Source organism: Seriola dumerili, unplaced genomic scaffold (assembly GCF_002260705.1).
Source record: "Seriola dumerili isolate Sdu_G_001 unplaced genomic scaffold, Sdu_1.0 BDQW01000513.1, whole genome shotgun sequence".
NCBI lineage: Eukaryota > Metazoa > Chordata > Actinopteri > Carangiformes > Carangidae > Seriola > Seriola dumerili.
In genome coordinates, this window is record NW_019174768.1 from 525,446 (window position 1) to 538,096 (window position 12,651).

Below are 12,651 nucleotides of genomic sequence, written 5' to 3' on the forward strand. Positions count from 1 at the left end.
TTCCGTCTCTCTCTCTCTCTACCTCTACCTCTCTCTCCCTCTCTGAGTTTCTTCTTCTCTGTTGTTTCTCTTTGTCTGTCAGAGGATTTTGGACAAACTTCATCCTCAGCTTCCTCGTTTGGTTCATTTTGAGTTTTTCCTACCATGAAGGTAAACATAGAAATTAAGACTTAGAACTACAGTTTGACTTGATGTTCGTCCTTGCTTTAACTTTCTGTCTGCTTGTATTTTCTTGAGGAGACGTATAAAAAATGGAAACAGAAGTTTTGAAAGGTAGACACCACAAAGAATTATGAAAGGTGAACTCAAGGACACAAATTACGGAACACATTTTAACGTTGATGGAGAATTTCAGCGCTAAGACAGAATCTTTACAGAGAGAACTGTTTTACTTTGCACTTAAGAACAAATCCAGAGATGGAAAGAAGAGCAGAGAAGATTCAGTTGAATGAAAAGATATAAAACATGGATGAAGAATGAAGTTACAAGTGTCGCTAAGAGATGAGTGAACACAAACAAGCAGAGGAAATGAAGGGGAAGTTAACAGGAGGATAACAGGAGAGTAAAGTACAAAAAATAAACGGAAGAAGACAAAAAGAGGGAGGAGAAACAAACAGACATGGAGAAGGTGACTAAAGGAAATGGACTTAAAAGATAAAAAAGTGATAACTGAAAAGGACGAAAGAGAAAAGGAAACAAACGAGAAACACGAAGGAAACCAACCATCATCGCCGATGACTGAGGCATGAGACCGGTGTCACACTCACCTTCGTCTGGATGAAACAAACTCCACGGCAACAAGTAAGTACAGCAGATACATTCAACCTGTGCTGGGCATTAAACCTCAGTATTGTTATACAGTGAAATGTGTTTGTTGTTGTTTCAACACAAAATTTAAATTTGACATTTTTAGAGATTATTTTGATCAATACAAAAAAGGTTCTATAGAAAAACAAGGAATGGGTGAAACTGTTGTTTGGTATCAGAACCAGGTATCAGCTCTGGTTTCAAAAAAGTTCAGATGATCCCCAGCTACATAGAAAATAGCATCAAGAATCATGATAGAATCATGATAAAACTGCTTGTGGTCACTTGGAGGCAGCAGAACAAGCTCAACATGTGGTAACAGTTGCTTATTTCCACGTCCAGCTGTTACAGATAATGTCAGTAATTACTTGTTTTATTTTCTGTTATTTTAGTCAAGCAGAAAAAACAACACTGGCATACGGTTGTTCTTTGAATCTCACGATACCAAGAATGACGTTTAAGCTTTACACACACACTGATCAGCTGGTGTCTAATTAACCAATTTAAATAAATCAGCTGACGGTTTTCTCCCTTTCATCCCTCCGGAAGTCTCTGAGCAGAGATGAACTTCCTCCTCTGCTGTCGTCAGGAATAATTCAGGAGCCAGCAGGTCACTGTGCTGTAATCTGATTGTCTTAGCCCTGAAACCTGGACCTGACCCGGGCCAACTGGTCCACTGAGGCCCTTTAGTTTTCTGGCAGAGAGACAATCTGATCAACTGGACATCTAGATTGTTTACAACACGACATGAACTGAAAGTTTATCTGACGTGCCTCGGTCTGTGATCTCAGACTCTGACTCACTTATCCAGGGGGTTGAAGGTTTAAAGGAGGGAAACTCAATAACAAAATTAACCAAAATAAAAGCAGGAACCAAGGAAAGTGAAAGTGACGAGAAGGAACATTTTAAAATATCAATAAAAGAATCGATCAAATAAATAATAACCATAAAACATTTCAATCAAAACCATCTCTGTTCTGCACCAATCAGGTCGCAGAAGAGAAGGGCTTCACTGCTCTCGTAACCATGGAAGACAGCGACGACAACTGTGGCGTGCTGGAGAACTGCAAGTGTGAGGCAGCGCGGCAGACCAATGACATCACCTTCAGCACCAACATAAGCCCCGCCCCCGGTCTGCGGAGGAAACAGCTGATGTGGCAAAATGCCGTCAGGAACATCATTGACCAACACAACGTGTACTCGCTGAGGCTCGCAGGAGGCCTGGAGAGAGGGAGGCACCGCATCACTGTCACAGACGCCTACATCGCCGACATCAACAGGTAGAGTCGGTGATGACATCAGCAGGTAGAGTCTGATGTCATCAGCAGGTAGAGTTGGTGATGACATCAGCAGGTAGAGTCTGATGTCATCAGCAGGTAGAGTCGGTGATGACATCAGCAGGTAGAGTCTGATGTCATCAGCAGGTAGAGTCTGATGTCATCAGCAGGTGGAGTTGGTGATGTCATCAGCAGGTAGAGTGGGTGATGACAGGCTGTTGTCTTGCAGGCAGATTCGCAGCAAGGCGTCCAGTGGAACGTTGTGGCAGAAGCGGCGCTCGTCGGCTGCTCGTATCCACCCGGCGACACCGAGGATCACCGCGGCAACAGAGACGAAACACGACTCCCTCTGTGACGCAGATTTCTTCGTGTCAGTGGGGTCGACAGTACGAGGGGTCTTCATCCCCGCTCTGCAGCACACATTCAAGTAAAGACACAAACAGCAACACGTCGAGTCACGAGATGTTTTTGTATTTAAGTTTAAGAATTATATTATTATTATTATTATTATTATTATTATTATTATTATCTAATTTTATTAATGTTTTTAAACGGCTCATTAAAATGAAATCAGTGTTTCAGCTGAACACTCTGACTCTCAGGTCAGCAGACTTGGAGCAGCTGTATCAGCAGTTTTCTTCTGGTCAGAGAAGAACGTCACTGGTCGTCACCAACGTCATCGACATCCTCACCAGACTCCTCATCTCTCTGCTAACATGGCCGCCGTCACAAGGTGGCGTCGCCTGTGATTGGCTGGCCGGCGTGTCTGTTGTCCTGTGGGCGGGGATCAGCGTGCTGGCTCTGACCAGGAGGGAGGTGATGTTGTCGCCGCAGTCGCTGAGGTATGCTGGGAAATGCCGGTACTTTAAAGTGGAACTTTTTAAAACAAGTTTGTACAACAAAAAGTTGTCCGACCATTTAGTCATGTGACCTCTTATGTAACATTAGTGTTATGGAGTTGTGTGTGGTCCATGAAATCCATGTGTAGTTGTCAGTTGATGCAGGACTCGGACTTGAGTTCTCCAGAACCAGGACCTGTCTCTGCCTCAGGTACCTGTCTGTGGTGAGCTGGTTGTCTCAGACCGTCCAGGTGTTGGTCGGTGTTTTCGGTTGGGCGGAGAGCGATCACTCCTGGTATGTCTTCTTCACCCTGTTCTCCACCTACAACCTGCTGCCCCTCCCCCTCCTCTGGTCCATCGTAGCCGGGGCAACCACCTCCACCCTGCACCTGCTGGTGGACGTCTGCTGTCACTATGACGACCACACCTCCATCAGAAAGGTTTTCTTTCTTTCTTTCTTTCTTCCTAAGAACATTACGATCACTCCATGTCGCTTTTTGCTGACCCTGTCAGAGCTTTGTACTGTGTGTATATATGTAAATATACTGTATATATGTTGTTGTACCTGTTCAGGTGTTGGCGAAGGCCTTGTTGTACCTGGCTATGAACACAGCTGGTCTGTTCATCCATTACCTGTCAGACCGGACTCAGAGACAGTCCTTCCTGGAGACCAGGCGCTGCATCGAGGGACGAGTCCGGCTGGAGAGAGAGAACCACAGACAGGTAGAGAACCACAGGCAGGTAGAGAGACATACAGGAAGAGAGACAGACAGGTAGAGAACCACAGACAGGTAGAGAGACAGACAGGTACAGAACCAGCAGACATGACATCATTACTGTAATATTATGATTAGTCCAGATATTTGTCCATTGATTCGTCCTGTGATGTCAGTTTTCATGTACATGTCTCATTCAGTATATATTAATTGATTATAGATTTATTCACATCATTCATAGTTTGGTTTCCTCAGGGCTGCAACTACCAGTTATTTTCATTATCGATTAATCAATCATTTGATCTGTAAAATCACATCACACATTTAAACATCCAAAACCCGTCGAACGACATTCAGGTTCTTACATAGGAAAAAGAAAAGACGTGGAACCATGACGCCTGTCTGTCTCATGTCCTGCAGGAGCGTCTGGTGATGTCCATCCTGCCTCGCTTCCTGGTTCTGGAGATGATCGCTGACATGGTCACCATGGAGGAATACCTGCTGCCTCAGCAGTTCCACAAGATCTACATCCACCACTACAAAGACGTCAGGTGAGTTTGAACCCGTCACAGAGCAGCTGTGTCAGTTAATACAACCTCAAACAGCGCTGTCAGACCCTGAGTTTATATCTGAAGGTGTCACAGAAAACTATTGAAGTTTAATTTATGAACTTTATCTTTTTGTTAAAATCCCGACGTCCTGATTTTGATCGTACGTTTCTTCTTCCTCTCTTCGCAGCATCCTGTTCGCAGACATCATCGGCTTCACTTCTCTCTCGCTGATTCTCTCGGCTCAGGATCTCGTTAAAACTCTTAACGAACTCTTCGGTCGCTTTGACAGGCTGGCCGAGGTCAGATCACCACGGCAACCACATAAACCACCATTTTTTAAGTTTACATTTTTGTGATCCACATTATGTGCAGTGTAAATAAAGTTTATTGTCATTATTGACAATAAAATAAACATGAGAACATACATGTCAGTGAGAAAAGGCCTGTTAACGACAGTGTATCTCCCTGTGTGTTGGTGTGTTCAGGAGCATCAGTGTTTGCGTATTAAGATCCTGGGTGACTGTTACTACTGCGTGTCAGGAGTCCCAGAGCCTCAAAGAGGACACGCCCGCTGCTGTGTGGAGATGGGCCTCAGCATGATCAACACCATACGGTACAAACACGCTCTAATAAAACACATGAAACGCACTGTTGACGTGAAACTTGACGGAGACGTTAACGTGTTGCAGGTACATTCGTCGGGAGCTGCAGCAGGAGGTAGACATGAGGATCGGCGTCCACTCTGGTTCGGTTCTTTGTGGCGTCCTGGGTCTTCAGAAGTGGCAGTTTGACATCTGGAGCTGGGACGTCGACATCGCCAACAGTCTGGAGGCAGCAGGAATGCCAGGGTCAGACACACACACACACACACACACACACACACACACAACGCAGCCATCTCATATATTAACTCTCCTAAACCTGAACCTGATGGTAACGTTACCTCTCCATCAATCAATCAGTCAATCAATCAGACTTCATTTGTACAGCACTTTTCATAAACAATGTAACACAAAGTGAAAATAATACCAGTAAAACAGCTTAAAATATATAAGTATTCAAGTAAGTATAGTAAATAATTCAATTAAAGCCGGACTAAAAAAGTCTTTCCAAAATATCTTCACTGTACAAAAACGTTTAGTCGCCTCATTTACTAATTTATTGACTAAAGGAAATCACAACAACATATTTATTATCACGTCTCATTCACACAGATGAAGAAACTTTCCTTTGATGTTATTTTATCTCAGATAATTTAAATGTAATAAAATTATCTAACGACTCTGGTCCTCACCTCAGGCAGATTCACATCTCTCGGGCCACTCTGGACTGCCTGGGCGGGCTCTACGAGACGGAGGCGGGACACGGCCGGGAGCGCAATGAGATGCTACGGAAACACAACATCGACACGTACCTGATCCGCCCAGCGCCGCGGGAGGAGGCGGAGCCGCCGAAAGTGAGACGGCCGAGTTACGAGGAGATGACGACATGGAACGCGGAGTTGCCGTTCGGAGACATCCTGGGGATGAATTTTGTGAGAACGACAGAAACTTTTATAACAAACAAATCTCTGACTTTGTGGAAACGTTGGTGACTTCTGATGCCGTGTGTTCTCTCTGTGGCGCCCCATAGATCCTCGCCACTTTCACCAATGGCTCACTGACCCAGCTGCCCAATCAGATCGCGGCTCAGAAGTCGGGATCACAAGAGGTCAACAAGAGGATCCGTCAGGCCATGGAGGTGCGGAGCAGCGAGCTAATGAGGAAGGAGCACATCACCACCTTCACCCAGGTGTTCAAGGACTCCCACATGGAGGGAAAGGTAATGACGTGACTCCTGCGACTTGTTCTTGAGCTGTAGCAGTTTGGTGAGCGCTCATCGTCCTCTGTTTGTCTCTCAGTACTCCCAAATGAGAGACGAACTCTTCAAGTCCAACATGGCTTGTTCTTTCATCCTGCTGCTGCTGCTGATGGCCGTCCAAGTGCTGATCCCCGCCCCACGGTACACCTGTCTGTCACCTGCCTTTTCTGTGGTTTTCTTTGTAGTTGCTGTTTGTTTATCACATTTAATCATCAGTGATACAAATCTGACACTGAACCTCACAAGGCTCCCGCCTCATGTCTCATTATTACTGGAGTAAAATATTATATACATAATATGACATCACTCATACATACAAGACAACATCATCATCTACAATAAAATACTTAGCATCGTGTCCCCGCTCTTTATCCCACAATCTGATGATTTAACTGCACTTACTGAAGGAAAATAAAGTTTAAATATAACTTTATAGACACTGTTTTACTCCTAATGGAGGCTGAAACTCCAGTGTACTCTGACGCAACATCTCCGAGTCGTCACCTCCTTCATCTCTCTGTACAGGTTGTGTCCGATGGTTGCTCAGTTTCTAATCAGCGGGAGTATTTACTCCCTGCTCCTGATGATTACTCTGGGGGAGGAGTTTAAGCGTTGCCCCGCCCCTCTTCAGTCGCTCTGTTGCTGGATTCATGAAACCAAGAGCGTCCGGACTCTGCTCACGCTCACCGCCATCACTGTCAACTTCGGAGTCGCCTCCTCGGACATCGTAAGTCTGGCACAGCTGTTGTTGTTTCTCCTCTGGAGGTCAAAGAGAAAATAGTGAAGCAACTTTAGGTTTAAAAATTTCCCAAAAATGTTGACTTGAGTAACAAGGATCTTTATCTTGTCGGCCTAAAGCAACAGTGTTGAGGAAGAGCAGTACACTTTCAAGAAACGGGAAAGTTTTGTCAGTAAAGTTTCTTGGCCCCCCTTGAAATATTTGTGGGCGCTTGAACATTTTAAGGAAACTAGTCAGCAAAGTTTCCCAAAAAGTGACCCAGTTTATTATTTCTGGAAACAAAACTCTGTCATCCTTTTCTGACATGATTAGTCTGAAAAAGTTGCTGGTTCCTGGCAACAGTAAAGGGTGCCAGCCAAGATTTTCTAACTGGCATCTTAATATTTCCCTTGACAGTTACCAAGTTTTTACCTCCTTCTTTCCTTCCTTCCTTCCTTCCTTCCTCCAGCTGTGGTGTGATTCATCAGACACTCACGTTAACAGCAGTGACTCCCTGCTGTCTCCGCCCGCTTCCCCCTGGCCTGACATCAACATCTGTACGCATCCAGAGGTGCGTTCAGTCACTAAGTAAACACTATGAAACATGATCATATTGTTTAAGTGCGCATCATAGTGTAATTAACGACCCTCCTTGTGTACAGTACATGGTGCTGAGCGGTGTAGTTGCCATGGTTACCTGCGCAGTGTTCCTCAGGTTGAGTTGTGTGCTGAAGCTCGCTGTCCTCCTGTTGGCTGCCGCCCTCTACACCTACCTCATAGAGATACACAGGTGACCTCAGTAACACGTCAGCTGTTTGAAGCTAACAACATTAGCATATCCAACGTTAGCCTACCTGTTCAATCCTACCTCATGATATGCTAGCTATAAACAGCAAGCTAGCAACAAGTAGCATGTTGATAATCACACTATGTTGACTTTTTATCCATAGGCCGTGAGTCACTAGTTACAAACAGCTAGCATATCTAGCATCACGCTACATTGCCTTGTCATTCATTAGCTGATATGCTAGTCACAGATGGTTGGCATGTCGCCTGTTTAGTCAGTGTTATTAATTCAAATGTTTAGCATATATACATGTGTATTATGCTAGTGATAATTAGCTCAGATATGGCAAAACAAACTACAGAAGTTAGCCAGGATACCAAATACTGACTCTAATTAAGCCGATTTAACAAATTAAAGAAGGAGCTCCTCGTTAACAAACCCGACCTGTCACCATTACATGAACATAGAAACACACAAACTGGATGTCCGATGCCAAGCTATCTCTTTGTAGGTATTTGTCATGCCAACTACAAAAAACTAGATTTTAATTGTTTGTTTTGGTAAAATTCACAATCCAATCACTTTGTGTGTCACTCAGGAATCATCACTTGTGTAGGAAGGGAGTTTGTGTCGTTCTCATGGTGATGTTCATTGGAGCCGTTCTCTACAACAGCAGACATGTGAGTCCTACTGGGTTCTACTGGGTTCTGCTGTGCTGATTTGAGAAGAGACAGAATCTGTTAACTGAAAGTCTGTGCTCTTCTTCGGTGGTAGCTGGAGGCGACGGCCCGGCTGGACTTCCTGTGGCGTCTCCAGGCGAGGAAGGAGGTGGAGGACATGAAGGAGCTGAGGGAACACAACGAGTGTCTGCTGCTCAACATCCTGCCCGCCCACGTCGCCCAGCACTTCCTGGAGAGAGACCGGAACAATGAGGTACTCTCCCCTGTCCACAGGTGTGTCAGTGTGCGCACTGAATTCAGTTCCCTCACAGCACGTCCTAGAGGGTATTTATTGTCGTTTGGCATAAACATGACCCTGAGCTCCACGCTCTGTACAGCCAGGTGTTGCCTGATGATGAGGTCGACAGTGCAGCCCGTGGTTACTTTCTCCAAGAAGCTTGTTGGTGAGAAAATGGCTCCCCAGGGGAGATGGATTTGTGGGGGATCACATTGTGCAACTTGTTTTGCCATCTACGTTGAGAGTCACTGTACTCCAGGCTGCAGGTCATTTCGGTGTAAGAAAAACCTTATCGACTTCTGCGACTTTTTTACTGGCCTCGGTTAAGAAGATGTTTCTGCTATTATTAAAACCTGCCTTGTGCACCAGCTGACTGTCCCTCTGTATCCCATCCCAGCTGCTGAGCATTCACTGAACATCTGTCTGATGACTGTGTTGGTCCCCAGCCACGCTCCTAAGCTGGTAGTCATTGTGCTGACAGTGATGTGTCAGGTGCTGCCTATCTCCGTAGAGATAGTTTAGACATGTTTGCAGAAGTGTTAAAATATTCTCAGTCCAGCGCCTCCTGTCCTCGGAGCCAGGGAACTAATCTACACCTGGGTGCTGGTACTTGCAGGTGTTCACTGTGTGTTTGTCTTTATATTCAGGAGTTGTACTCGCAGTCGTACGAGCGAGTCGGCGTCCTCTTCGCCTCGCTGCCGGGCTTCTCCAAATTCTACGAGCAGAAGGAACTCATTCATCAGCACGTCGAGTGTCTGCGCCTCCTCAACCACATCATCACCGGCTTCGATGAGGTCACACACACGCAAAAATAACACATAAAAATGATAATGCCACAGAAACATATGATGTCTGTGAAGACAGGATGTAAAATTTGAAATAATCCAAAACTTGAAATGAAAGTGTTTCTTCCTTTTTATCTGTTCCAGTTTTCTGGTGAGCCTGAAAACTTAAAAACACTGTTGATAATCGTCTTTATTTAATTTAAAAAGTGGTCATTTGTAATGTTAGAAACATAAATTACAGCTTTCTGTTACAGTATAATAATATAAATGTATTGTTTATTGGCATGGTATTAAAGTATGAGTGAAGTCATCACTCCTGTGTGTCTGTCTGTGCAGCTGATGGATGAGTGTTATTTCCAGGAGGTGGAGAAGATTAAAACCATCGGTAGCTCCTACATGGCAGCTTCTGGTCTCTCTCCTGACCGACAGGTCAGAGCCTTTTCTCCTTCTGCAGATAATCAAAAATACCAACATTGAGTTTAAACAGTTGAATGTGTGTGTGTTTGTGTTCAGGAGTGTGAGGACGCCTGGAGTCACCTCACCGAGCTGGTCCTGTTCGCTCTCGCCATGCAGGAAATTCTCAAACACATCAACACACACACAGGAAACAGCTTCCAGCTCCGAGTCGGTTCGTACAACACACACACATTTTATCACATGTTGACGTCATAAAATATGGAAATGATGGAACTACTGGATACATTAGAATAAGTTTCCCTCACACTCCAGATATGAATCTTTATGTGAGAATATTTATTTAATCAAAATGATAATGATAATAATTTTAAGCTTCTTTCAGTTTCCAGTTTAAAATGTTGTGATATATTTTTAAATATTATATTTTGCTGCTGACATCATCTCCAGGTATCGCTCACGGCCCGGTGATTGCAGGTGTGATCGGCGCTACCAAACCTCAGTACGACATCTGGGGCACGACGGTGAACATGGCGAGCAGGATGGAGAGCACCGGAGTCAGCGGGAGGATACAGGTGAGCACACCTGTCTGTGGGAGGGGTTATTATATGTTTATATTATGTTTGTAACATATGGCACACCCCCACCCTTCAGGTCCCAGAAACGACCAGCTGCATTCTGGTGGAGCGAGGCTTCCTACGGCAACTCAGAGGGAGCATTTACATCAAAGGCATCAGTGAACGTCACGGCAAGGTGAGACACAGAGTATCTAGTGTTAATTATGGAATCATGTGAGAAATTAAGAAATCTTTATCTGTAATATCTTCTCTGTCTTTGTCCTTCAGGTTCGTACATTCTTCGTGAGCAGTCAGGAGGAACGATCCAGTTTCATGGAGCGCGGCGGTGGGCGGGGCTTCAGCCTGAACAGGAACACACTGGGAGCTGTGGTGTACAGTCTGGTCCAGGCCAGGAAGAGAGAGAAACTGAGGGAGGAGAACGGAGGGTTTCACCTGGTGGAGGCGTCGTAGGAGGAGGGAAGAGGATCACACGTCTACCACGTTTTTTAAAGGCAGGTGTGAACACACGGGGAGCGAGAGTAAGAGGTCAAAGGGCACGAAGTGTCCAGTGTCCATCAAACTCAGGTGAGGTTTTTGAAAATGAAACCATGGCGTCAGTGTTTGCCACTGTGAGAATGTAAGAAGTGTTTTTAACTCCAGGTCCGTTATCTAAAGACTTGATGACTTTGTTTTAGAGCATCTTTGAGTTCAGATCCTCCAAATGTGCAAAACGTCATTCCTCTTCTTAAATCTGCCTTTTCTGTTGGAGTGACTCCATCAGAAAAGGCCACATCCTCCTACAAACCTCAAGTTATTGTTAAAAACTTTGAAGGCAACTTTTGTTAAATGGTGTAAATGATGTTTAAGGATGTGTTTGATGCATTTTTAGCTTTCTGCGATACATTCTCTTTGAAGAGTTTGAAGAAACATCGGAAACCAACGACCTCTGATCTGAGTTTATAAAGTTCCTCAAGACTTTCAGTCGATCCTGGACGGTGCTGATAATTTGGAGATCTGTGACGTTTACATTTCACTCAGAGTTTAACTTTCACTTTGGACGACAATTGAAATCCCTCCAGGTCTCCAGGGAAATGTAAACTTAATAACAAAATAATAAATAAATAGAAATAATCCAAACCTCAGTGGAGTTGTCCTGGATTAAATTTCAACTCAAAGAGTTTCACGTTTCACAGTTTTTCTGTTTTACGGTATTTTGTTTGTTTGTTTGTTTTTCTCTTTCCTCGATGATGAGATTTCCCAGCATCACATGAACGCTGCATCCCAGTAGAGAACATTTTTATAGTTGTAGTTGAATTTACTTAAAAAGATGTCTGTGAACTTTGTCCTCTAACTGTGCAGCTGCCAAAATCCCAAAGAGCGGCAATAAGCGGCTGCAACATTTCAAAGTGATTCTATATCTGTTTATTTTATATATTTCTGAATGTTGAGAAGATAGATTCTACATTCCCTGAACGTTCTCATTTGGTTATAAAATGTGTGTCAGTTTATTTATAGATTAGATATAGACAGAAACTCCTGTGGTGAGAGGTGAGGAGAGGAAACACGACCAGTGAAATAGACAGGCTGCTGTATTTATTCCCAAATCAATGTTTATTCACAGATTAGACTCTTTTTGTCTTGAACTCTTCGGTTCCCCGCTGGACAACACAGCACAGAGGCACAGGAACTTTGTTTACTGACAGTGAAAACTGAAAGATGATCATATTTAAGAAGAAATGGCTTCAGTGATCAACCTGTTACCAGACATTGATATTATACTTTAGTAGTGAAAATAACATTTTGTAACTAATCAAACTTGACAAACTGACAGAGATAAGGTTGTAAAGGCTCATTGTATTTTCAGTGTATTGATTATCAAGGAACACACACCTGGATTATATTCGTCTGACCTGGTGTTTGTCCCTGCTGACCTGCTCTGACTCTGAACTGGAAACCAGTAGGAGGAAGACAGACTGCTCCAGTTCAGTCTGGTTCTCTCAGTCTCTGTCTTTTGTGGATGATTCAGAGCTTCAGAAGGAAAATCGACTGAATCCAATCGGTTCACAGCTGGAAAACTAATCACATGAAAGAGTGAGTGACCCGACACTAATGTGAAGTATGTGTAAGATAAAACAGCTTCTGTGTTTAAGTCACAATGGTTTGTCAAATACATGTGAATAAGTTGGGCTCCTCATTTCTTTTTTTATTATTGTGTCTGTTGTTATTATTTAATAACTATTTACTACTTTTCTACCATTTGTCTTGTCACAGATAATGTTTTTGACTTTTTAAAAAAGGGTTAGGGTTATTTGATGGAATGGTATATTTAATTAGTTATGTATTGTATTAATTTATTGTTTAATTCACAAAGATTTTAACATGT

General features: G+C 43.8%; 1 protein-coding gene across 1 annotated transcript; it reads left to right on the forward strand.

The window, feature by feature from the left end:
- The first annotated feature begins 1,833 nt into the window (after window positions 1–1,833).
- LOC111235549 (adenylate cyclase type 8-like) lies at window positions 1,834–11,333 on the forward strand. The gene is given in 23 exon segments (XM_022764020.1): window positions 1,834–2,087; window positions 2,314–2,511; window positions 2,687–2,944; window positions 3,153–3,363; window positions 3,497–3,646; window positions 4,060–4,190; window positions 4,378–4,489; window positions 4,676–4,803; window positions 4,880–5,038; window positions 5,490–5,724; window positions 5,823–6,011; window positions 6,091–6,191; window positions 6,576–6,777; window positions 7,238–7,339; window positions 7,431–7,558; window positions 8,097–8,235; window positions 8,330–8,488; window positions 9,160–9,306; window positions 9,634–9,726; window positions 9,811–9,925; window positions 10,162–10,286; window positions 10,366–10,464; window positions 10,557–11,333. Coding segments are annotated over 23 exon segments (3,618 nt in total). The 3' UTR covers window positions 10,740–11,333.
- Window positions 11,334–12,651: the final 1,318 nt, after the last annotated feature.